The following is a 27,142-nucleotide window of genomic DNA, read 5'->3' on the forward strand; positions in this document are numbered from 1 at the left end:
ATTTCCATAACATCTTTTTCTGATAATATTTGAGTTGATATAACCTCTTCAGCAAATTGCAACATGGCAATATTTGTGCAGCTTTGCACTATGTGAACTGTTTATCTTGTAACAGAGAAGAAAACAGTGCTTTGAAACGTTAATCAGTAAAATGTCTGTAAAATTCCTTGTGTTTTGTGTGGATTACTAAGGGTTTTTTTGTTAAGTTCATGTACCACTCCTCTGCACTTTGCTGTGAGACATCATTTATTGCTCTTTGAATCTCCATTTAAAGAATTTGCATCACTTATGTACTGATAAGAGGAACCATTAGCAATATGTACTTGAACAGCTTTTTATGGAGTAAAGTAGATTGAGGTTTGGGGGGTTTGCAAATGCCAAGAGCTTGATTTACAGAAATGAAGAATGACAGCTCACCTTCTGGAAATGTAATGGAAAAATGTTTATAATCTGCAAACCAATGGGTAAATTTTTACACTAACTGTGAATCAGCTTGAAGGCCTACAGGGCAAATTAAACAGATGGAAAGCATGGCATAGACTTGTAGCATAGTGCCTGTAGAGCTTAACATTTGACTGAGATAACCCTGGCTGTGCTGCTTTACTCTGTATTTGTTCTGCTGATGTAGGACCACCTCAGACCAGTAGTGGAAATGAGCAGCATTCCTCAGCCTCTATCTTTGAACATGTGGATAGAATGTCGCGTTCCTCAGATGCCAGCAGACGGGTTCCAAGCAAGATCCAGCTGATTGCTATGCAACCAATGGCAGCACCTCCGGTTCAGAACTCAGTGCTTTCTGATCGAGTAGCGGAGACCAACAAAATCAATAAAGAGGTATTTTTAAAGTGCTTTGAATGTTTGTGGAGGACTGTATGCCCAGCCAAGAGGGGAGTGAAAAGTGTCCAATTTTTTGTTACCAGAATTTCCTAGTTAATTCCTGAGAAAGTGAATTTTGACAAGTTGTAGGAATAATCCTGTTTCCATCCAGAGTGATAATCTGACCCATTTTTAAGAGATACATAATCCAAAACTTAAACAATGAGAAAGCAAATTTGATTGGCAGGATACCTTATATTACCATCCTTTTGCTAGTCAGCAGGACATGACTTATAGACTTGTGTTAATTAATATGTGAGAACTGGAAGATCTGGCCCACCTTGATTTTCATTCTACACCATTCTTTTGACTTTTCACCATCTCAGGATGTGGGTTAAACAAACGAGTTATTTCAAGACATTCTGGAGTGTGAATTTGCAGCACATTAATAGCTTCCAAGTGCTGATGTGTTTATCTTACAGTAAATATACAGAAATTTCCTACTTTCTCTGAGGCTGACGTTACTGTAAGGAGAATATGAGTATGCCTGGGGCATTAGAAGAAAAAGTAATGCACTGTAAAACCACATCATACATTGCCTGACAGTACCGTATGCCTGCATCCTGGTTTTGTACTGGGTGTAAGATGGCATCTTCTCGTAATTCAGAGTGGAAGATTTCTGAAGCCTTTAAGTTAACTGTGTTAAGATACTGCATTTCTTGAGTACTTTCCAGAAGAAAGGTAAATATATCTAGTATACGTGGGAAAGGGGCAACAAAACAGAAATCTGATAATGTGGTTAGAAGACATAATTCTAACTATACATGCGTATATATAGAGAGAGAGTAAGTCTGGCTTCTGTAATTAAAGGGAATGGATGACAGATTTCAACACTGTTGATCAAATGTATCTGTTTGACAAATAAAGGTAGATGTAGCCTGTACTGGCTAGTCTTTATTTTTTCAGAGCAGTCTCATTTCTGTCAGATAGCAGGGTGTTTTTCAGTTCCTCCTGCCTTTTGTTAATAAAATGCCATCTTTCCTAATTGTGCTTGCTGTGCTTGCAATTATATTGTGTATAATAGTACATATACCTGTGGAGACAATGGGGATACTGCAGAATATCCAAGGAAGAAAGCGTGTTTACAAATTGTGTGACTTATTTTAATCCTTCAGAGATTTAGGGGAGGAGGGATAGGCAGGGAGAAGAGCAGAGGTTTATGGAACAGCAACAAAAAGTTCTGCTTGCAAAAATCACCACTGAAAAATGCAGTTGATTTTTTTCCCCTCCTTCTTTAAGATACAAACAGCTCTGAGGCATAAATCTGAGATTGAGCATCACCGCAATAAAATTCGTCTTCGCGCCAAGCGCAAAGGGCACTATGAATTTCCAGTGGTGGATGATGTGGTGGTGGTTGACTCCAAAGAACAGCACAGAATATATCGCAAGGCACAGATGCAGATTGACAAGATCTTGGACCCTGGAGGCAGCGTGCCTTCTGTCTTCATAGAGCCCAGGAAGAGGTAGGATTTCAAAGATGGGAAAGAACAATTTTCTTTTAGATTCAGCATCCAAGGTGCATCAAACCTGTACTTCTGAACTTTCAGAGTTAAAATAATTTTTATCCTTAGCTGAATTTGAGTTACCTAGGTGAGAAGGTTTGTGGTGTTCTAAACATTTTTACTTATTTTAGTATATGCCATTTTTTTTTGTTTTCAAATTATTCTTTTATAAGTTCTGAGGGATCAGTTCTCAATAAATACAACTCAAATGTATGAAAACTGTCTTAAAAAAGTTTAGTACTTGCTCTGCCTTTTGTTTGAATAATTCTTATGTGGTGTAGAGGGTTTAAATTTGTAACATAAGCAGTAAAAAAAAAAAGAATCAGGGAAAACAAAAACTGCAAGAAATAACTGGTTTTATAAAAGGGGGGAAAGACTGAACAACTTACAAAGCAGGAAAATTCTGAATTTTAAAGGCAAATTTACAAATCAACAGGAGAACTTTTTACTTTTTCCCTCCATAACGAGGGACGTTTGTCAGTCTTGCATATCTGCCTTCCTGGCATTATATTTCCAGGCATTATATTTCCAGACAAAGTCTTCTCTGGGCTGTGTTTAGGGCTTACAAATACTGGCTCTTTGTTCCTGGATGACTGTTACCCTGTGACTGCTTCCACACCGATGGAAAGCAGCTTTTTCCCGGCTACCTGTGTTCCTCAGCTGTTCTGCCTGGTACGGTTAAACCCAGCAAGCCAAGCGCAAAGCCCTGTTGGCCCTGTGGACTGGTTCTCTTACTGCAAATGTCAGGCATTGGTCTGGGAAGTCTGGAGAGGCACTGGTAGGGGCTGGAGCACAGACAGCTCTGAAAGATGGATGTAGAAGGGAAGTGACACTGGAGAGTTTGAGGGAGAAAGGGAAGGAACCATTTGGAGATCTGTCAGTGAAAGTGTTTCTAGGAGAAGCCTGAGAGAGATTCAAATGTAACTGATGGGACCGGCATGAAAAAATGAAAGGGAAGAGAAACAGAGCTGAGGCAAGGGTGACTTGGAGGGAATGGGCACAGGACTTCAACCTTGAGTGGGATGAGGAGAAAAATTGTAAAATGTCGTTACCTTTGTCTTGTTTGTATTATCTGTCTCTGCTTTTTGTTTTCTTCCTGTTAAGTTCTCGTGCAAAACGTTCTCCCAAGCAGCGTCGGCGACATCAGATAAACGGTAGTCCTATCGATGCAGAAAAGGACAGATTAATCACAACAGACAGTGATGGGACGTACAAAAGGCCTCCAGGAGTCAATAACTCTGCATATATTGTATGTATGTCTCTTGAATGACAGGGGTGCTCTCATAATTGTAATGACAGTTCTGGCATGGGGAGATTTTTGGCCTTCTGAATATGGACAATATAGTCACATGTAGCTAGCATGTAAATCAAAGTGAAACAAGGACTTCATTGGCAGCCTGTTAGTATTAAGTAGTAAAATTCTGCCAAGTATTCCTTGATTATATAAGGCCAAGAATCAAAACCTGGTTTTCATTAATGCCAGTGTATTATGGACATGAAAGTGTGCTTGGCATGTTTCACAATATGTTGAACATAGTTTCTCTCTAGTCCAATTTGTTGGATGTTACATATTTATATGTTACAGAGAACTTCATCCTTTGCTCTCACAGAGTGGAAGACTTGGTTCCTTTCATGAGAAATTTTCTCGTCTTTAAAATGTAGGAGTTAATTATTAATGAATGAGAAACATGTCTTTGTACTGCAGTAACTTGAAACAATTCTAGTACAATGTCTTGAAATTAATTTTGTTTCCTGTCCAAAAAAGACAAAGACACTAAAGAATGCTTCTGTTCAATCATATCTGTGTCACAAACTCTATTTGGGCATCTTTAACCACATCTGTGCAGATTTTACTAAGCCTTATGTTAATATTGGAAACCGCTGGACATTTTTCATCTCAAAAGATGGTTTAGTAATTTTAAGAATTTCACCATTAGCTGCATATGCAGTCAAATGGCTACAATGTCAGTGTCTGTGGTGTCTCTCTGCCTTCAAACAAGAATGTGATGATTTGAATGTCATGCTACGGCAGAATGAATTGTCAGCTGAGGCTGTTTAATTAAGGCATGTCACACAGCAAGCTCAGGCCCTTTGGCATCTATAGCGAGACAGTACACAGAATGCTAAGTTCCTGATGAAGCAAAAGCTTTTGCGTCTTGACGACTGATTTTGCAGTCTACATGCAGTGGTAAGAATGAGCTTTAATAATAAATCTGCTGCCGCAAAGCTCATTTAATTTCCTGTTACTGCCAAAGAATAAGCGCACGTGGTAACATGCCAGGTAGTAGTTTGATGCATGCCTCGGGTGTTGCCCCTATGAAGCATTTATATGAATCTCATTCAGGTGATGCACCCAAGTTCAGCTTCCAAGCAGCTGACCACTTAGTTGCTTAACACCTCCATTTGTGTGTTTTTCTAGGAGGTAATAATTCCTTAATATTATTACTGATGTGGTCAGTTGTAAACTAAAGACTGAACAAATTTCTTGGAATGACAGAAGCTGCAGAGAAGACAAAGACGCAGACAAGAGGTGTTTGTGTTTTTCTTTGGGGGGAGTAAACGCTCTCTGCATGACTTCATTATACGCTTGCAAACCACAAGATTTCTGTCATAGCCGAGCAATTCCTATACGAAGCTCCATTGTCTTATCTGAGAGCAGTGCCTTTCAGATCACTTGAATGAAGTGTTTGAACAGCTAGTGTTATGTATGTGCATGTAGAAGTGGGGAGGGTGAGAAGCAGATTTTGTCCAGCACTTATGCCGTTTAACTCGTTGTGGTTCTGGCAAAGAAAATGCTCAGACTTAAGGTCCACATGGGCTTGGTAGCTGGCTGATTAGATCTTCTCTGTTGGTGCCCTTCACCTTCTCTCTGTCTCCTCCAGTCTGATCCAGACTTGCCTTCTGAACCTCAGATATCATCTTCAGCTGATCTGGGGAAGTTCCCTGGCTTGCCTTCCCACCCAGTCTCCCAGTATGTCCCACCACAGCCATCCATTGAAGAGGCTCGACAAACCATGCACTCACTGCTGGATGATGCCTTTGCGCTGGTGGCTCCCAGCAGCCAAGCAGCTAATTCCACAGCCGTCACACCACCTGGGGTCTCTGCAGGACAGCCGGTAAACAACACTCCTGCTTGAGCAGGGAGGGGAAGCACATGCACTCGGTGGGGATCACCTTGTGGTCCAATTCAGGCAGTAAACAACCCATTTAATGTGAGTGATGCGATTTAAAAGGCTTTTCTGGGCAGATACTTAACACCAGTTAAGCCATGATCGCTATTATTGTGCCCTTGCTGTCAGGTTTTGTCATGAATGTGGAACAGTTTCTGGAACTAGGATAATTCAGAAGTGAGCATCACAAGATGGTGAACCTGTTTTTTACGGCATTTGGATTCTTTTACCTTTTTCCATCCCAGTCGCAAGAGAAGATAGGAGTTGTCCTTTAGGATAACATTTCTCAGTTACAGTTTTTCACAGATCAATTGTGTTATGAACAAGAGTAAAACTCTGGTTTTTCTAAATATATGTGCTAGTTATTATTTTCATGATGAAAAAAGAATGTATTTGGCTTAGATCATGTTTTTCCGCAGGGCATCCCAATGCCTTCAGGAGGTGAGGGTTAGGGAAGGGGTATTTCTGTGTATGATTTTGTGCACTTGATGGAGCACTGGGACACATGGATAATCTTTTAGGCCATCTTAAGTTTCACAACAATTTAGTAGAAGTTTGTTAATGCCAATGAGTCAAAGCCCCATGATCTCTCTGATGCAGTCTAATGCTGGTTGAGGTATAAAGGAATTTCCAAATGCAAAAGTTGGTTTGCTGAAGGTTATGCTAAGGAGACATAAGAGGAGTCCTTGATCTTTTGGAAGTGAGAGGAAGTATTTTTGAGAGGTTGAAGGTAAAGACTCAGATCAGGCAGAAGAGACAGCTACCCTACTGTAGCAGTGATTCCTAGATCTTCTTGTGGTGTTTGGTTTGTAAAACTTTTATGGCTGCCGTTGTGTCACATGTACAGGTCTAGTGACCTCTGCTGTTCATCACTTAAAAGGCTGGCAGCGGACTTGCCAGGCTATGCATTTTGATATTAATTTGGTTTTTTTATTCTTCTGACAGAGATATGTGGAATTTGGAATGACTCCACCAACAGCACCAGGTCTTCTACAAAGGTAGCTTTTCATTGATAGGGTTATCATTTATTATTTTCCTTGCAGTTACACCATAGTTCTTACTGGCACTGGTATATTATTATGCAAAATACTGTATGAATGAGAAGTAACAGGAGTCCAGATCCAGCCTGTGTAATTCATTTATGTAGCACGAATGACACATGCATGCTGTATGGAATCCAAGCCTCTGTATAAAAGAAATGTGTTTCTAGCTCCTTAGCCCTAGAGATACCCTTCCAAGTACTGAGCAAACCACTGAGTTTCAGCTCTCAGGGAGCCTGAAAGAGTTACTCAGATGCATGTAATTTTCCAATACTCTTTCATCTTGTCTCTTTAGCCTCAAGGCAACACTCACTCACAAAAGCTTGCAGATGACTAACAGGGTCCTTCTATTTTTAACCAAGTTGAGAACAAATTACAGAGCATGATGACCCTAACAGAGAAAGCCTGTCTTGCAGGTCTATTATTATAAAATCAAGGAGGAAGAACAGATTTTCCATCTTCTCTTGGCCTTACCACGGGAGAATTGTGTAAAGAGAGAAGAGTTGTCCAGGTGACTCTTAACTGCACTTTTGGTGTCTGTTTTAACTACCCGTGAAGCTGGACTCTGGAGTAGCCAAGGTTGTAAAAAGGCCTTGCACTGCTCGCATTACCTTCTTATAGCTCACCACGTGAGATGAAATCCCACTGGTGTCAATGTTGTTCATTAGACTTCACCTAAAATCTTCACTGCCTTGGAAACTTGATGGTAAAATGAATATAAAGAACTTTCCTTTATCCATTGTTCCACTACCCAATTTTGAAAGGATTGGCTACAAAAGAAGTAGTCTCTAAGCACATCTTCTTACTTGGGTCTTGACAGAAGGTAACAGTTTGAGTATGTGTGGAGCATATATGAAGTGGCACACAGTTATGACACGCACTGTATTTTTTGTAATTTAGATTACTTTGAAGATTATGAGCTTTGGAACTGCCAACACAAAGCAGAATCAATGTTTGTTATTGAATTATTATTTTTTCTTTGTTGGCTGGTTGTGCATAGTACAAGTGCTGTCTCTGCAAGTGCCAGCAGATTAAGTTAACAATCTGCGAGGTTGTTGACCTTAGCAGGAAGAATTCCTTTAAGTTTTCATTAAAATTGAAGGTTTCTTAAAGCTTGGTCAAGGAAAGAGTTGTCATAGTTGTGGACTGGGGATTATGCTCAAATTCAGAAGATAATGATAACCAAATTGATACAAACAGTGCATTGATTATAGAAAAGACAAATAACCTGAGGTCAGTGTGGTTGGGTGGTGAATATCAATGTCATAAGCCATTGGCTTAAATATCCAGTGCATGGAATAATAGTTGGGTGACCATACTGTTCCCTTCTCTGTACAAGTGCAGTCAGCGTCTTTAACTGGGAGGAGCCAACCTCCCAGGTAAAAAAAAAATAATTCAGTGTAAAAGACCTAGGTCACGTAACAGCTAGGCAAACATAAAGGCACAGTGGACAGCTTTTACCAGAAAATGAATATCATGCAACAGAGGTAGAGGTAGTTGTCCATAGTGGGTTAGCGGTGTAAAATTGATTTTTAGAGTGGTATCTCCCCACTTAATTGAATAACTGGAGAATAATTTCTTTTTTTTTTTGAGTGTGTAAAGGAACATTAAAGGCTGAGTCTCAGTCTGGAAATAGGAAGGAGCACTGGAAAGCAATATAGATTCAGATCTATATCCCATTTTTATATTCTTTTGTTGATCTTTGACTTTAAAGAGTAGCTGTATCTATCTATTATAAAGAAGATTGAGAAGTGAGGGTGGTGGGTTATTAAACATACACCTTTCAAGTACAAACCCATCAGCAATAAAGGATATACTTCTGCCCTCTGAAAAATTGGCACAAAAATAATACATTTTTAGTAACGTTGGGAAAATATTTTCTTTAGACAACATCAAAAAATTGTAGTAATTTATCAGCTACAAGATTCCATCTCAGCATTGCAGGCATGAAGTGCCAGATGATCACATCCTTTACTGATTACAGTGATTAACATAACAGAAGTGGCATTGTTAAACATTACCTACCCTTTCAAGGCATTTGTTTTAACTAGCTGTAAGCCTGGTTGGAAATGGTTTCCTTTGAATCTGCCAAGTGGGCAGGTGGGACTGTGTGCAAAGGAGCTGAGGAAATTCTGACACTTCCACAATGGGATTGTTGCAGCTTGAACCCCTTATACGTCCTCCATTTAATACTGTACGCGAAGTAGCTAGTGCTTTAATTTGCAATTACTTGTCTGTGCTTTATTAGGCTCTTATTTGGCTTTCATAGGTAATTCATTATTATGTCAGCTTTCTTCAATATCTGGCTGTCGTACAAATATGAGTAGCTTTCCAAACAAAGTGAAAATCAAGAACAGTTTGAATTGGATGCAGTCACAAGATTTTCCTGTAAAACAAAAAGGTCTAAAACTGAGGCCTTGAGGAATGAGATAGGTTGCAGTCCGTAGTCTAGAACAACTTAGATGCTGTTGTGGTAAAGGGCATAATAAATTTGTCCCTAGTTCTCACTTTGTGTAGTTCCATGTGCCTGACTGACTTAGGATGTTTGATCACTTTCCTTCTTTTATACTCAGCAGTGAGAGGCTCCTGTAGAAAATGATTTTTTGCTTTGAATGCCTCTTAAGGAGGGAGAGTGTCTGTTCTTTGATCATACCTGTAGTCTTAGAGAGACTAGCCTAGTAACCTAAGCACCTGAAGTTTGGGCATCCACACCTCCACCATATTGACAGGAATCAATAATCCTTGAAAACTCAGCTGCCAGGGTTAAGAAATGTTAATTTGAAGCATTTGAAAAGCACTATTTCCATCTCCCTTTTCTATTCCTGTTCTGTGAATGAATTCTAGGGTTTCTTTTACAAGTCCCATTTCCTTCGCACAACTCGTGAAGTTAGTTTGATAAGTTTCTTTTGTTGACTCTTTTCAGTAAATACATAATGACGACTACCAGCACATCCTGAATTATAGGAAACATTAATTTCAGTGTACATTGAATCCCTGCATAGGTGCTAATGACAGCTTTGAATAGTTTGGTGAATCTTAAAGTGCAAAGTTTTGAAAATTTTGGGGAAAATGATCGGAACACTTAGTGAAATAATAATTGGTCATGAAATACACATGTAACAGAGTTTGTATGGTTTGATCTGGACTAAAGCTGTGGCCTGGAAATTCTTGAGTAAGAGTTAGCAACTACATCACTGCTGAAGTCTTGTTTTGTTTTGTTGTTTTGTTTTTTTTCCATTAAGATGCTTAAACAAGATCTGTGAACTTTTTTTTCCTCTGTATTTGGAGACTGCAGCAAGTGAAAAAACTTGGGTGAAATTTTTGTTTGAGTTTCTAATTCCTGTCCTGCACAGTGCAGGTCATGAAGGAAAATTATATTCCTAGATGTAATTATTTTCTTTAACATTTAAAGTTTACATTAAAAGTCATCATAGCATGTTGTTGTGTGAAGTATGCCTGCGTTACTGTTTCTAATCAAGCGATTCACTTATTGTAATCTTGAGTCTTTGCTTTTCCACAGACAAAACTTTGGGCCAGGTTTTCTTCAGCCTGCAGAGTTAATGCACCCAGACCAGCAGCCACCTGAGGTTCAATATTCCTCCAGAGGGATATACTCAGAGGAGATGCCATCAGTGGCACGACCACGACCAGTTGGAAGCACTGCAGGTACACTTCACTTAAATCAAATATGCACTAAAATAACTGTTCCTTTTCCTTATCTACTCTTACACTGAGGTCACCATTAAAAGGTCATTCTCCTTCAGCTACTACACCTGAAATGTGATCCTTGAATTCACTGCCAAAAAAAAGTGACCACAAAATAAGGTTAACTTTACATCTGTAGGATCTTGCAGAAGGAGGCAGAGCTTTGCCACCATTTCAGTGTCTTACAGGCACTGGTTATCACATGGTATATTTGAAAAAAAAAAAATTCTCTACAAATGGAAAATTACTTAATTATTTTAGAGCATGCAGTGTATGCTAACTTTCCACTGCCGATGATTTGTTTTGTGCTAAATGAGCTAACTAATGCATCCCAAATCAGCCTGCAAAATAGCAAGTTTTTTAATACTTTTCTGCATCTTTATTTCTCTTCCTAGAAATCTATGCATAAAAGCAGGAACTTGTAGCTTCTGATGATATTGTCTACTGCTACTGTCCCATTTGAAATCATCTTCCCTGATTTGGTTGCAAGATAGTTTCCAAGGCACTCATCAGTGCTATCTTGAATAAGTTTCTAACATCACATGGCAATTAAGCAGCAAACACTGATTTTAAGAATAAAAGATTCTGCTCTTATGCAAATAGCACAGTTAATTTTCTCCCAAAGAAATGTTTTCTAGTTAGGGAATTGAAAAAGACTGTAAATACAATCATATACTCATGTCAGAGTCCTAGTTTTGATAGCTGCCACCCTCTCCCTCTAAGTGTTAAATGAATGAGAATGACAGGGATATAGTGACCATTATAGTTTAATTATAATTATTTTATTGTCTGATTCATGCTATTCTCTAAATGTTCATGCATATTCTGCTTTTAAGTTTGGAGGCATTTCAGATGATTAATTCTTGTCCTTCAGCATAATTACATGCAAATATCAAACTTGTCAAATACTGGGGGGGCTTTGAGAGGAAAATACAAAAGTGACCTAACTGTCCTATCATGTAAATCACACTGTTGTTTTTGTCTTCTTCTCCCTTTTTGTTACATACACATACACAGACTATTTTCTTGTGTATCTGGGTTTATTAAGTATGTTTCATTTCTAATGAATAATAGAATATAATAATAATAAAATAAATATTGTTTCCCTGTGAGAGGAAATTCAGGGAACAGGAAAACTGGCATGTTGTTACATCTCTCTAGCAATTAATGGTGGTGGCTATCCTTGCATGTGTTTGAAGGCAGAGGGAGGGGAGGGAAGGGACAGGAGAAAGGAGGAGGTTAGCTTTCAGGCTGAAAGGAGACACAGTGTGTTCTGACTTTCTCATTTGTCAGTGACAGCATAGTTGAATAATTAACTGCAAAGTAAAGCTGAAAGAACCATATTCGTATATATTGTATTTTATTCTTCTAAGAGATGGAATAGAAAGCAGTCTGGAGAGTTAGGGTCTTGCCTGTGTGATGCAAATAAGGTGTACCCACAGAAGTAAATGTCTTCTCTTTGCTGCTAAGTAATTTACATGAAAGCATTGCCAGGGCTTTCAGTAAACATTGTTTGGAAAGGGCTGGCATATTTTTGGAATGAAGTGTAGTCCATGTCTGAGATGCATTTATCTCAACCTCTTCTTTCAGTGCAGTGGCAATGAAAAGCATCGCACTCGAATGAACTGCACAAAATGCACATAACTTTTCCGTCTTTATGCTATCCCTGACAGCCTTCTTTCTGCTGATTTTTTTTATTAATTGCACAGAAACAGAGCTCCACTCCCTTCTTGTCTCCTGCTTCCAATAAAGTTTTATGTTGTCATTTGTCTACCCTACAACCTTGACTGTATAAAGATGAAAAAACAATATTTGCTTTTAAGGTTCTCAGATACAGCACCTCACTCAGGTGGGAATTGCTAGCAGGATCGGAGGTCAACAAGTGGAGATCCCCTCAGGCAGAGCAGGGCATGGCCAGCCGGGGGGGCCAGGGTGGCCCCAGTGCCGTGGAGAGGATGAATATGCTAGGCGAGATGCAGTGAGTACTGTGTTACACATTTGCATAGTTTCCGAAGTAGTGATATGTTCGGGTACTTTTTTTTTCCCTGCATTACTGTTTGGAACTTTTTCGCCCTGGAATACTTTCAGTTGCTTCTCTGACATTCTTTGCTTTGCTCTTGGAACCCTCATTATAGCTCGTCTAACTTTTGCTTGCTGTTCCTTTGGCTTTACTTCTCTCTAACTGCTTTCTCTCACTTTGCCCTAACCCTTTTTTCTTTTTTTCTCACTTGAGGCCTTCACTCATTAATTGCAGTTCACCCAGTTCTGCTTCTGAGCTCCAGCAGAGGTGGATACTGCTTTCCATTTTCTTCTTTGAAATATGCCTCTGTATTTTGAGATCATTGTAAGTAGAAAACATTGAATTAAATTGTCCCAGACTACCGTCCTACTTTGTATTGGTATAGTTCTTTTGTCTTCTGCATCAGTGTGCCACAGCAGGAGTCAGGACAGTAGAATAAGATACATGCTTGCACATAACAGTAGGGATGTTTCGGAACAGGTTATTTTCCTAGCCTCAGCCACCAGGATGGAGTAAATTAATATGTATTCGTTTACCAGTGTTGCCTAGGCAGCCATCATGATTTCACATCCTGGTGAGTGGTGCTTCTAGACATTGACATTTCTGAATCAACCAGATATGTGAGGTTGAAGGTAGCATATGGCCTTTCCAGGAGAAATTCAGTTGCCTGTTACCAGTCTGTGTTTAACGATGTGCTTGCATCCTGAAGCAGACTGACTCATGACACCTTTGTTGTAGTACTCTTGAGAGCGACAACTTTATGCTCTTTCTTTTGCTCCTTTGCTTAAACTATCATTTTTCTGGTTTCTTCCTTGAAGAAGGAAGGAAAGATTGCCTTCTTCTGCATACTTGAGGTAGTGTGCATTCCCACTATTTGATGTTGCTTTGCAGTATTGCATGAGCTGGAAATGGCTTTGCAGAAAGGAAACGCAACAGGATGTGCCTCGTCTTTAGATGCTGGTGAAACTGAGCTGCCACCACTCCAAACGAACTTGAGAGGAGCAGCATAAAACTTTTCAGAACTGTGCATGCTAGAGACAAACTCTAATATTATTCAAAAACTTTAACTGTCAAAGCTGAAAGATGTATTTGCTTAGTTTAACTTGCTGTCTGTGCTTGGAACTGTGGTATTTGAGTGCAAGAACATCATAATGTCAGTTTACATCTCGAAGAGCACTTGCATGAGAGATCTTCGTGTCTTTCCTGTTCCATTTTCAGAGGCCTGTCTAGGTTACCATCCATTGCCTCTTCATGTAATTTGTCTTTCTTTTCTGAAAAATAATTTTCTAGATCTGTGGGCCTTTCACTTCTGTCCCCCGAGTGCATATTCAGCCATTACTTTCATAATATTTTGTTACCTGAATTGCTAACAGGTACTGAAAATTCAGTTATGAATCCATTGTCTTGGGATGCTAAGCAAGCAGTTGATTTTGACATAAGTTATCTGCACAACTTTCAGCGATTCATGGCCCAATGCAATACGGTTTGGTTGCAGTTTGCACCTTCAGTTGCCATTTCACATAGAAACATCACCTTGATCTAGGGTGACTTTCTTTTAATTAACCAGAGTTTAAACACTTCTTCGGCTTTGACAGAACTTTTTGTTCAGGCGTTGCTGCAATTCATATTTTACTGCAATATGATTTTTTTTCAGTTGTTTTTTTTTAGAAAAAAAGCAAAAGGAGTTGATCGTGGGCTAAAACTATCTGAGTAGGGTGTCGTTTAGTTGCAGGAGAGCTAATGTTGCACCTTCAATTTCCTTTTCCTGTGAGGATTTTTTTTTTTTTTTGCAAAGGAATATTCCCATTAAATTTAAAAGAAAAAAAAAAGCATTATTAGATAAGCCCTAGTTTTATAGCTTTCTGTAGTTAAATAATTACCTTTGGAGTTTGGATTCCTTCACTAGGACAGAACTCTAAATCTGTTTTTCCTCCATTTGGAGAGGAGGATTTATATAATGGCAGTCATGTTCCTTATGGTGAAATATTTAACTGATCTTTTGCAAACAGTCTTGCTGTTGCCTTGTTCTGAGGAAGTTTCTAAAATTAAACTCCGTATTGAAGATCAGATCTAGAGTGCTCTTTTCCCCAGGAGACTCAAGAGGGATCTGTATTTGTGTTCCTGCAGTGGCCCTTTTCCTCACAGAATCCTCAACTACTATTTCTGTTTTTTCTGCTGGAATTTGACTTTTATCTCCTGACTCAAAGCCAATGTACAGATTACCTTCACCTTAGTTCTCCATCTAGAAGACCTAGGCAACCAGGATAATTACATTTTGTTAGCTAACACAAAATACAATACTGAGTAAGTGGTCATTTGAGCAGCATAACAAATAAAGCCTGGCTGCTTACAGATATGCATGGTATCTTGCATATCTCTACCTCCCTACCACCACCTGGCATCACTTCCTATCTACAATTCCCTGTAGCTCTCCACCATTCTCCCAAGTCTTCTCCAGGTTTGCAATGCTTCCCCCAAGCCACTCTTATCCTTTTATTCTGTTTTTTTTATATATGTGCTGCCCACCCTAGTGTCTCTAAACCATCTCACCGTACTTCAAGTTGTCTCCCATGTCCCTTAGCTATCACCTGTGAGATACGTGCTGGCTGATAGATCCACTTGAGCAGAGCTTAATGTGTCCTTTCTGCCATTCGCAAGCAGATTCCATGGCTAATCATGTTACGTCTAATCAGCTACCTATTTTTGTGAATGTTATAATATATATCTTTTCATACATGTAGATATGTGTGTGTGTGTGTATATTCTTATACATCCGATTCAATTGAAGTTGGCCGCAGAGTTTAACAGTTATTAAATGGAGATAAATAGATTCACAAAATGTGATCTCATCAATCTTCATTCCTTAAGAAGGAAGATTCAATAATTTTTTTTGTCAGTTACTTTGTCCTACTGTTAATTATACAGAAGTTTCTATACAAAAATATGTAATTTATAGATATTATATAAAACTATATGTTGTTACATATATAATATTATGTATCTGTGTAATTCTGTTAGTAAAGACTTCTAAAAGCTGAAAAAAAGGAAAAATTCTTCTAGCCTTTTTGCTTTCCTCATTTTGCTGCTGTAGCTTAGTATAGGTTAAGTTTCTAAACCAAACTGGGTTTGAAAGTCCTCAGGCCTGTTTAATTCTGATATTATGTATGAGATCACAGAAATACTGAGATATTTTGGATTTTTCTGAGATATTTAAGAAAACTTTGATAGCCTTAATGTTAAAAAACAGCCACTGCGGTCACCAGATGTTCTTCCTATCTTCCCTTATGAAACCATTCTCGAGAGCTAATTCAGTGCAGTGTGAGATGGGAGCTGAATCACATGATGCATTTTAATGTGAAAGTAACCTGAAGATAATTTAGGTTGTTGTTAAGACTTATGTCAAGGAATGTTTGCTCTTAGTATTTTTTTTATGTCATCTCTTTTCTATAAACCCACAGAGTACTTGTCAGGTTTGCTGACTCTAGACTGCACATATGAATTAGTTTCAGGTTTCACTGCCAAATGAATAATTCTGAACAATCAAGGGACCCATTCATTCCTTTCTGATACTAAAATCGCCTCCCTTTCATAAGAACTAAGACAGGATGTTACTCGGAAAGCCTTCTTTACCTATTATTCTTCTATTAAAGCCTCTTTTCCTCTTAATCTCTCTCCACGAATTAACTGTTTAAATGATCAGTGCTGTACATGAGCTGTGCAAGAGAGTCAGAATCTATTTTTAGTTCTCCTTTGCAGAAAGTGGCTTAGATTTTATTCATTTATATTGTGAGCGATGTTAAGGAACTTACTGTCCTGCATTTTTGTGTTCCCTGCACACTGCTGCCACAGGCACTCTAGGTCTCACATACACTTCCCAGTTTCTGCTTTGTAATCCCTTCATTCCCCTCCCTCCCACCTCCAAAGCCGCTTCTAGCTGACCTTGCTGTCCTTTCTTCCCGCATCAGATTGCTCTCTCTGCTATTGCTTAAGGCTTATCCACAGAGAAAGATAGTGCTTCCTAAATCATGATAACTGTGATCTGAACTTGCTGCAGCTAACTGCTCCTCATCCCCAGACCCTTTGAAGGGGAATTATGCTACTTTGCTTCCAGTTGCACATTCAGCAGGGTGTATTCAAGTCCTTTGTGTCCAGTGTTTTCTTCTGGCTGTCTCTCAGCCCTCAGCAATTACAAGACAAGAGGAAATGCTTGCTTTAAGTATATCAGCTGGAAATTAGATTTTCAAGATGTATCTCGTTTCTGTCCATTCTGGAGTCATTGCAGTCACCTAGTGTACTGTAAATTCATGCTTAGTTTTGGTGTAAGGAGATTTTTTTTTCCAGATGGACAAGCCCATAGACTCAGGCATCTGTTTTGTTTCTCTTTTGTTTTGTTAGAAGATAGATGTTACTGAACAAATGCAGAATTAACCCCTTTCTGCCCTGAAACAATGATTGTCCCTAAACTGGGATAGTGTTTCTCAGATACGTAGAACAGCTGTTAGTATAGAAATATCTAAGTTTTCCAATTCGAATAGTTTTCTCCTGCTGCTTCTTCTGATGACCTTGTTTTCCTGGGCAGTGGTCAGACACGGGGTCCTCACAAGTGTACAGTCTGAACAGGCAAGCCAGGTAGAGAAGGGCAAACTTAAAGTGGTAGTATCTCTATTTATAGTTAGTATTTAGAAGTGACAGCTGGGAAGAGAGTGGTTTGCCTGTTGTCTTTTAGGAAGTTGATGGAAAGTCAAGGAAAGAGAAGCCAACTCTTTTGGCTTCCAGTTCTATATTTTTACTTTCCAACTCCTTCCAGTTCAGTTTCTAAACACACCATAGATAGAAGTGGGGTCAGATTTTTTAATGAATGCTCAAAGAGATTTTGAAATTCCTTGAACTTGAGACAGTCCAACAATTTTGTGTCCATTTGTTGTTTTGTGCTCCATAACAGGAATCACTCATTCATACAACAGAAGAACAGTGACAGCAGATAGAAGCATCTCCATGCTGCTTTCCCTCTGTTCTTTGCGTTTTTGCTTTCTTGTGTTTTCTGGAATTAATCATGTTTGTTCAGAAAGTACAATAATGTTTTCTACCTTTTTCCAGACACATATGCATGGACACCAAGAATATTCCTCCTCACCAGTATTCCAGATGCCGAGGACTTCAGCCAGGCAGCCTTCGGCGCCCCCTGCTCAGCTTCCACACAACAGCCTTCAGGGCCAGGGCCTTTGCTACACCACCAGTTCCACTGAGGACCTTCAGCCAGGTCACTCTTCAGCCTCTCTTATTAAAGCAATTAGAGAAGAACTTCTACGACTTTCTCAGAAACAGACAACAGTGCAGAACTTCCACAGTTGATTTAGCATTCCCTTGCAAGTCTGCCAGGTATCTGCTTCCTATGGAAGTAAAGACTTAGAGGAAATCAGCAATGTTGTTCTCTCAAAAGAATTGAACTTTCACGGCTCTCTTGACAATACTTTGGAAAAAAATGAAGAAGGCAGCAAAACGAGGATAGTAAGGGGAGACAGGGAAAATCGTCAGTGTCATCACAAGTAATATTAATTAATCTGCTAATATTACGGTGCTTCTCTTCTCTCCCTACCCTCATTCAGCCTAACAAATAAATAAAACCTTAGGTCAAGAAATCAACACTCCAGCAACAAAAAAGTCACAGGAACAAACTCCAAGTATGATGGACTCCTTTTTCTAAGGAAGTAGGCAAAGGCTTGAATAAACTGAGATGACATTTTGCAAGCTACTACAAGTATTCTGATCTCTCCAGTGCTTATGGGGAACTGGTTTGTGTTATTGTTTTGCAAGATTACAAACTGTATCAGCTCAAGGGTGTTGAAGGTGTGATCCGACATAAGAATCACTTTGATTGTCAGGAACAACGGGACTACTTAGAATAAAAGTCTTTATGAGATACTTGTAACAAACTGGAACAATAATTGTTATAGCTCTGTGCTTCTGAATGGAGCTACTCTCTGCACTCTTCCTTGTTTTCCTTCTGGTGCTGAAGCTTCAAGTGTTCCTTCATCTTCAATGTTTGCAAAATGAAACATTGGCCTTGTATAACTAAGAAAATATCTGTAGACTCACGCAGGCTGGAAAAACAAAACAAAGCATCCAAACGGAAAGGGCTTGGTATTTATGTTGTTTAAAAATTACTGAAAACTAGGAGAGAAATACTCAGCCACAGTTGAATTTGGGGAAATATGTATGTATATCTGTAAAAAAGTATATTTACATACTTTATGCTCTTGCAAGATCAGTGATAAAATATTGCCACTCTGTAGTTTACTTTGTGGACAGAAACTGATCCAGCCTGACTAGTACAGGGTCACCAGCATTATGTTATAAATGGATGTCCTAAATCATTGCTTATGTTTGGATCTCAATAATTTTAGTGAAAGTCAGTGACAGTTTAGAGCATTAACATAGGCTTAGATTTGCAGTTTTGAGACAGTTTCTATATTTATACTTGTTTCCACTGTCCCTATGGACAAAGGGTAAGCATTATCCCCATGGTAAGAATGGTACATGCCATGAAACTGTTTGTTGCTGTTTTTTCCAGAGTTTTAATTTAATATCAGCTACGAATTTACTAATATTTGGCCATTGCCTATCTGTAACTGACATAATACATGCGGAAATTTTACTTAAGTCATGATTTGTTGAAGTGTTTTTATTTTCAGGTCAGACTGAACTATAACAAACTGGCACAGAGGCAGAAGATAAACTCAGTGTTTCTGAGGAGGCTCGGGAGCTTTGCCCTAGAAAAATGAAAAGCAAAACTATTTGGTGCTGTAGTGTGAGTATTTCAGACACTAGCAGATGGTAGTCATAAAACATCTAAGGAACGGTGGTCTGCCAAGGAGATCGCTGGGCAGTTGGTCAGGGTAGGGGCTGCGTTTGCCTCACTCCCTGTGTAGAAATGGCATTGGTAAAATACAGGTGTGTGATGCTGGTATGGTATGGTGGTCTTTGTCTGCTCCTGGTTCCAGTGCACAGTTCAATAACTGTGACAGGACTAACTCGGCCTGAAACAAAACCAGGTAGAACACCATGGAAGAACCGTACATACCTTGTTCATGAAGTGTGTATGTAATATTCATTGCCAAAGCCCAAACTAGGAAGCAGCTGGCTGCTCACTGATGTGGAAGAAAAGGTGGTATGTTTCCCCTCTTAATTAGGAAGCTCAGTTATTTTTCTGTTTACCCATGATCCTCAAAAGACTGTATGAAATGGTTTTGAGGGGCTTACTATAGTGAAGCAGTCTAAATTAATTTCTAGTTCCCTGGCCAATACTTAAAACCTTCATGGGCACTGGTTGAGGTTTGACTAGAGTCAGTACACCAGCATGGTTATGAACAGCAGTACCAACAGGTTACTACGCTTTGAATTTTTTAAGCTTTTTGTATGATAGTCGCTTCTGGGATAAAAATAAAGAAACTTGTATTTTCTGCCAAGTTTGTAAACATGAATGTTGCCAATACTTCTGTGAAATGCCAGGTTTTGCAGAATGAAGAGTGTTTCAGGCAATGTTCATTTGGTCTTTTTGACAGTACTGAAGACTGACTGTTCCTAAGTGTTCCCATTAAAACCATCTCTTTCGCAGCTCACATCCTTCTCCAGCTTCTGCACTGAGGTCAGAGGCCAGTGGTTACACTATTAGCGCATTACTGTGACTTCATTTCAAGAAAATGTGGGCTTCTAGAAAGTAAATTTGTTTCCTGGCTGTTGGTTCCAGCTATTTAAAAAGGAATATGAAATAAGAGCTTTGAAAGTTAGAGACACTTAAGCCATTTCTCATTCATTTTCACTAGTGGTGGTGATGCTATTATGATAGTCCATCTTTTTGTCTTTGGAAAAATATTATTTTTCCTTTCAATCTGAAATCTTAGGAAGAACACATAGTGGACATTTGTCTGGTAAATAAAAGAAGCTTTCTGATGCAAAAATCTCTCTTTAAAACCCTTCAAGTTCATAGGGAAGGACAGTAAAATAAAAGCAGTCAGAAAGCTGTGTTTGGAAGTGATGTCTTCAGACTAGCTGGAAACTTAATCCACTGTTGACAAAAAGTAGTATGCCATAGTCTCTATCTTCGTGTCATAAGAACAGTAACACATAAGGCACCGGTTCCAAGGATGGTCTTAACAAGGGAGACCCACACTTTTTTTTCTGCAGCTACAGCATAAGCTTTTTTTTTCGTATACCTACAGAAGGGCTCTCTGGAATGTGTGTGCCAAAATGTGCGTTTCCACTTGGGAATTTAGGGAATTGTAAGCTTCTGCATCTCTATGTGCTTGAGCTCTTCTGTCATATTTTATTGCCCTATTAAAAGGGGGGGGGGGGGAATCCCAAACCTTTTTTCCTGAAACTTAAAGAATCCTGAGTTCAAGTATCTATGAACAAATCCACCCTTTTCTGAAAACACTGATCAGATGAGAAATTGTTACAGGCACAGAAAGCTGTTACTAACAGTTATATTCATTTCCATGACTAAACCATCTGGTTTGTGGAATGCTCAGGCTCTTCTCTTTCTTCACAATTTTCCTTGGCATTTGTGCTTAGTCTGTGTTTAGTTTGGCATGTAGAAGAACTTGGCGAGGCGAGAGCTACATAATTTAGCTTGGTTGGTTTGCTTTTCCTTTCCATGGCCAAAATGTTGACCTCTAGCCTGCTTCTTGATCATCTTTAGAACTAAGTGAAATTTTACCATTATTCTTCACTCACTTGAAAGGTTGGGCACACTTCAGTATTATAAAATATTCTCTTCCAGGATGTAACACATGGTCCTGTCAGTGACTGTGGCAAGAAAACTTTGCTTGTAGAGGTGAACCACATAGGTGCTGCACTCAGTGTTAAATAAGCTCATTCTGGAGCATTAAGTGGAATTGTATTGACTCTTTGCAATGTACTGTACTTGGAATGGTTTGGAACAGGCTTCATCTATAGTGGTTGGAGAGCAGTAGCGTTATACAAGGTCTGTATATCACCTCTGCACCCAAAGGTCTGTTTGGCAAGATGTTGGGTACCCAAATATCACACATCTTTATGCACCCACATAAATACGCAGATTGATCACCCAAAAGTACATGTTCCTACCAAGTGCTAAAGCCAGTACTTTTTATTTAGACTACTGACAGCACGGCTACAGTGTTATCTTAGAAAGAGGCTCTTTACAGGGATCATAACTTCCCAAGAAACGAAGTGGCCAACACTGTTGTGTGTTAACTCATGGTTTGAAAACACATTGGATGGATTACATAAGGAAAATAGTATCATTTGAGCCCAAGTGAAATTACCAGTTGTGCGACAGGGATGATAGTACGCATCTGAACTCATTGTTTAACTCTTATCCTCACGATGTTATCCTTTTTTCCAGATCTAACAGTTTTTCAGCTCGAGGAAAAAATGGGCATTATCTCACAGTTCTTTGTTATAGATGCCAGTCCTTGGGAAAAAAAACCAAACATGTCTTGGCCAAGAGCTTTGAAGTGGCAGGATGCACATCATTTGTGACTTTGACGTGGGGACATGTTAAGGGCCATATTTTTTTCAGCAGTGTCAAAATAAATGGATTTTTTTAAAAAGTAACACTTGTTTGGTGTTTTCTGAATATGGACATAAAACTGAAAATTGTTTAAAAGAGTCAGATTGGTTTGGATTGGAAGAGATCTTAAAGATCATAGAGTTCCAGCACCCTGACAAAGGATGACATCTGATTGTCCAAAGTCAAATAGCAACCAGGTCTCCAGGACCACCTATAACAGTGCACTAAAAAAGAGGTAAAATCTTGGGGACTCTTCCTGCCCCTACTTAGGCTGATTCCATAACAACTCTGCTTCTGTGCAGTTCTTCACCACTTGCAATACTGGTCTGTATGAGTGAGAAACATCTCTGTCTCTCACCAGTGAGACTCCCAGATGCGGTTCACCATGGCTGTAGAGTTTCTGCAGAGCTTTTTAGAGAGAAGTAGCAGCTTTAAATGTGGAAATAAAAATCCAGTTCCCTTTTTTGGTGGGCATCTTTTTCCTCTTCTTGTTATGTTTTATTTAAAAATGGTGGGGGGAAGCCTTGGGGATGTAGTCTGCTGTCACCGGTCTGCTGTCATTCATGTATTCCAATATCTGTAGGTCCTAAATACTGAGGAAGCAGATATAGGAATGAAAGTTTTCGACAATGCTGATGAAGATTCACTGTCATTTTGCAGTATTTTGGTGTGAGTCCACTTACATGCTTGAAAAGCCAGGTGTCCGTGTTACAGTGTTCTTTGAAATGTAGCTTACATCAGGAGGACTAAAAGTTTTCTTACGTATGTCTGACAATGAGGGCAGAACAAGCTTAGCTTGTGGCAGCTCATACCAAAATGACCGGCAGTTCAGATCCACATGTCTGCGTGTTGCCCCTGGTCGCAACTGCATGACTTCCACTGAAACCCACATAGTCATGTGTATGCTTTGGAAGGAGAATTCATCCTACAAATTCTTTAGTACAGTTTGGGATGCACTTGGCAAGATGTGTCTAGCTTTGACATACAAAGTCCTTGTGAGTTTACTCACCCTGAGAATAAGAAACTTGAGAAGCAAAATTCCTGTGGAGTTGCACTGCTTTTTTAGAGAGAATTTTGTGGAGTAGAGCTGTAGTCCTGTAAATCCGTGCGAAGACTGATAAATGAAAAAAAGTTTACATTAGTACTAGAAGAATACACATTTCTTTGTGTTTAATAGTTTGTAGAGATGGAGTGTTTTGTCTTGATTTTGTATTATTTTCTCTTGATAGTCTTTACATTTAAAGTATTTGTTTTCCTTTGTAATGGCCACTCTAGTTTAGTTTGGAGTAGTTCGTAATCTGTAAGTGGAAGTTTATGTTTAGGCTGTTACATCTTGCCTTAATCGGAATAAAATATTGGCAGATTTGAACAAATGCTCTGAAGACTCTTGAAATGAATGCTAAAGCTCCACCGATCCCTGATGTGGTGATTTTCAGGTTCACTTAGAGTAATCCTCATCGTCAAACGTAGAGCGAATGAAAATTTAGAGCGAGTAGAAAAGAGACTGAAAGATGAAAATTACTGCTTTGCACTTCGTACTATATTCTCATGTACACACTCCTTCAGAGGTCAGTCATGTTCCCATGAAAACTTCTCTAAGGCTTCCATCTCAAGGCTTCTCGGAAGTTGGTTTTCTCATGTTTGAACATTTTAGTGCTGGACATGATTTAAAAGCAATAGCTGGATCTTGTTTCAGGAAAAACTTCTTCATATTCAAGGAAAATTAAAGTAGTGTTGTATCTGGCGATTCACTCTGCTTTTTTGGTCCTGAAATAAACTTAACTAAAGAAATAGGAATTTTAAAAATACTGTAGTAATAAAAAAATCAGGAACCTTTTGTTCTTGGACTTGAGGAAACAAGAGAAGGAATTGTGAATGAGCCATTATCAGTAGTACTTCAACATATTGGCAAACATGAAATTTGTTGAAATTCAATGCAATACAGATGATCTGGGCATCCTCAAACTCATGAACTGATTACTGCATTTGTTAGTCCATGCTAGCCCAGATAAAATGGCTTCAGGTAAGTCTCCTTGCATTTTGCATACAATACTAATCAAGCATTTCCATGGATGAGTTTGATCCTTGTGATAGTTTGTGTCATTGGGCTTGGTGATGGCAGAACACTTCAAAAATTCGAGATTAAAGGTGAGGAATCTCTCACTTAGAGGATTTCTACAGGTGCAGTCAAATATTCACATTATTGCTACATCCCCCTATAATTAACAGTCATGTGTTACGATGCTGGAAAACACATTCTTGCTTTCACAGAGTAGAACTGCAAAGAAGTTGAGAGAAGTTTGTCACTTCCAGTAGGTGACGTCACTGACACAACATTGCCTACAATGTCACTTCCTAGTGGAAGCCAAGCAAAGTGTTTCCTGCACTTGGGAAGCACTTCACGCTAGTGCTGATGGGCATTACTTAGTCCTCTTTATTTAAGGAAGAACTGACATCTCTTGCCTAAGATTACCACACAACGTCTGTATGTGAGTTCAGGTCAGCAGAAGCAAGGTGACTTCTTCATGTATTTGAGCCCAGAGGGTTATATTAGAACTGAATGGTTTTAGACTAATCTGGTTTAAATATATGATATGTTGAAATGCCATGAAGGGGAAACAGTGTAGCAGAGATTGCTTTGTAGGTATCTCCCTTCTCTTTCCCCCTGCAGACAGTGCTGTAGAGGACCTGAAGAAGTCCTGTATCTTCAGCTCCAGAAAGTCACATTGAAAAACTAATTTGGTTGAGTGTTTATTGTGTGGTCTGGAAACTACAAACTAGGGAAGGTCATTCTGGTTGTGCCAGTGACTCGCCAACCACGGCTCTGAATATTGGTACCACTTGTTTTGTTTTCAAGATAAATCAGAGAGATTGGAAGAGCCACTGGTAGAAAGGTTATTAATAAAAAAAACTTAGTGAAGAAAAGTCATCAGAAAAGAGGCAAAGCTTACAGAAATATCTTCAGTTGGGAGTTTATTTACATTTCTCCACTGTAAAGGGAGGAGAATGAATGGACAGGGTAGATCTTTTGTGTTGTTGAAACCAACATTGGGCGCGGCTGTGGCTGGGGAATGAAGGGAAGAAACCTCATGTGTTGAGTAAACAGCAAATAATAAAGGTAAAGCTGAAATGGGTGAATAGTTTGAAAGATATTGCCACCAATGAGCACAGATGCAGCAAATAACTGAGACTCAGGGATTAGAGAAATGGCTTCTTTATGCTTGTCTTAGGAGATTTTTTTTCTCAAGCAGCAAACCAAACTGATGGGGACCTTCTGAGAGGCAGAGAAATGGAGGGATTTGAGACTGACACAACGTAAATATCATTTAGTCCACACTTAGTAGCAGACGGCGAAAATATAGACTTATACAGCTACTTTAGTTCTTCAGGTCTTACAGCAAAGGGCACCAAGACAAGCAGAGTGTGGTGTTTGGAACAGAGCTTCATGAATTGGTCACTGAGACAGGACACTTCTACCCTATGATTAAAGAGAGGCTTTCTTCTTCAAGGGAGAAGTCAGTTCTGGGGGAGTTTTATGTCAGCAGGACATAGGGGCCCATAAGCCATTATTTCTGATAGTTGAAAAAAATGGTTAGCTGAATGTGTCTCTACATATCATACCATCAAATTGGACAGGAAAAGTCTGCTTGTCTCTTAGAACTGTATTTTTTTTCCAAGCTGGCTGCAGATTTGGAAGACAATATGGCATTGTTTACCCCGTGTTTATTTCCAGAAGGTTATTACAAAATAGAAGCTTAAAATAAGCTCTTTGAAAAGAGCATGTTTGATTCTAGGACAGGAACCTGCAGTGAAGTTTGAATTTCACAGCACATGCTGGTACCAGTGATACCACAAAATAAGCAGAATCTGAAGCGTAAAGATGAGAGAGGGTGGTTGCTTCCTAAGAATACCTGTATTTAATTCCTTGGCTGTAATTAATTGCAATAATTTTGTGAAATTCTGTCTTTTGTCACGGCTTTATCAAAATTCCTACAGGGTCCCAGTACAGAGTACCTTTACTTATGAGTTCAACCTCTGTCTTTTCTCTGTGTGCTGCGTGTGAGTAGGAAGCTCTGACGTTTGCCAGTTTTCATCCCTCTAGTGGTTTTGCAAAGTGTAATCATTATGAAGAGCGATTGCTTAATGTGTAGCTCATTCACTAAAACCCCAAGGACAGAGGCAATGAGTAATGTGTCATTACCAGAGCAATGGTATCTCAAAAGATGAAGAGTCATGCATCAAGTACCAATCCATTTAGTCTTGAATTAAGAATATAAAAAAATCACTAGTCAGATGTGGTTGATATTATCTCCAGGCAAATTAAAGTAGTTACCCTGGAATGCTGTGCTGCTGCTAATGTTCTTCTCTTCTGGTGTTGGAAATTTTGATTAGTTACATATCCCTACTGCTCTGTTTGTCTGTCCGAGACGCTTGTAGACAGTAGCTTTCCCAGGTGCTATCTGCATCTCTCTTTCCTTTACAGGTACTACATGCCTTCATGCCTGAAATCCAGAATCTTTGTCCAGAAAACATGGAGAGATGTTCTGGTTAGGGTTCAAATTTGTGTTTTTCAGTCACACTTATTTTTATTCATCCATCCGGGTTTCAACAATTGTTTTAGCTTTGCTGTGTACTAAATCACATGAGCTAGAATTGATTTCTTCTCCATCTCATTCTAGTGATGAACTTTTTGGTCCTAGGACATAGAATTTGACTCAACAATGCACTATAAATGACTGGAGTGTTAACATTTCTGTCACTGTTCTGAGAGGTTATTTTGCAACTTAATAGGTGATATGAGCTATAATCTTAGTTTTTGTATGCTTTGAGATGTACAAGAGCCTAAACCAGCTCAGTGTTACAGCATGACAGTGTATGTAGTAGTCTGAAGGCACACCAAGTTTTAACACAGATGAAATTATTTATGTACACTGATAAATCAGAAGTTATGTTTTGCTTCCAAGGTTTCCCATGGGAGCAAAAATGACAGGTTTCCTGAATTACAATGAAAAATACCTCAAACAACAAAACAAGGCATGTGCTGGATGTATATGTCGCTCCCTTGAACTCAACAGGATTTGGATAGTATTACACTGGTTGGGGATCTGCTGTTACAGGTATTGTAATGTCAGTGATATTACTAGGAACATGAAATAATACACTATAAATGAGTACACCAGTCTATATCATTGCTTGTAGACCACATCTATAAAGAATCGTCACATTTAATTTTTGCATCAAAACCAGACCACACCTTCTACTGTGACTTGATCGGT

The 27,142-nt window shown here is 39.1% G+C and overlaps 1 protein-coding gene across 2 annotated transcripts in view; it reads left to right on the forward strand.

Moving 5' to 3' along the window:
* Positions 1-23,467, forward strand: part of KIAA1549 (KIAA1549 ortholog) — a 151,610-nt gene extending 128,143 nt beyond the window's left edge. The window contains exons 13-20 of one of the 2 annotated variants that reach the window (XM_054071269.1): positions 629-834; positions 2,116-2,339; positions 3,483-3,627; positions 5,261-5,494; positions 6,494-6,546; positions 10,109-10,254; positions 12,117-12,271; positions 17,411-23,465. In XM_054071269.1, coding sequence (XP_053927244.1) covers positions 629-834; positions 2,116-2,339; positions 3,483-3,627; positions 5,261-5,494; positions 6,494-6,546; positions 10,109-10,254; positions 12,117-12,271; positions 17,411-17,665 — 1,418 coding nt within the window. In that variant the 3' untranslated portion in view covers positions 17,666-23,465. Of the gene's footprint in view, positions 1-628; positions 835-2,115; positions 2,340-3,482; positions 3,628-5,260; positions 5,495-6,493; positions 6,547-10,108; positions 10,255-12,116; positions 12,272-17,410 lie in introns of both variants that reach the window. The other variant, XM_054071280.1, reaches the window with a different exon arrangement.
* Positions 23,468-27,142: the final 3,675 nt, after the last annotated feature.

Source organism: Cuculus canorus, chromosome 1 (genome assembly GCF_017976375.1).
Source record: "Cuculus canorus isolate bCucCan1 chromosome 1, bCucCan1.pri, whole genome shotgun sequence".
Taxonomy (NCBI): Eukaryota; Metazoa; Chordata; class Aves; order Cuculiformes; family Cuculidae; genus Cuculus; species Cuculus canorus.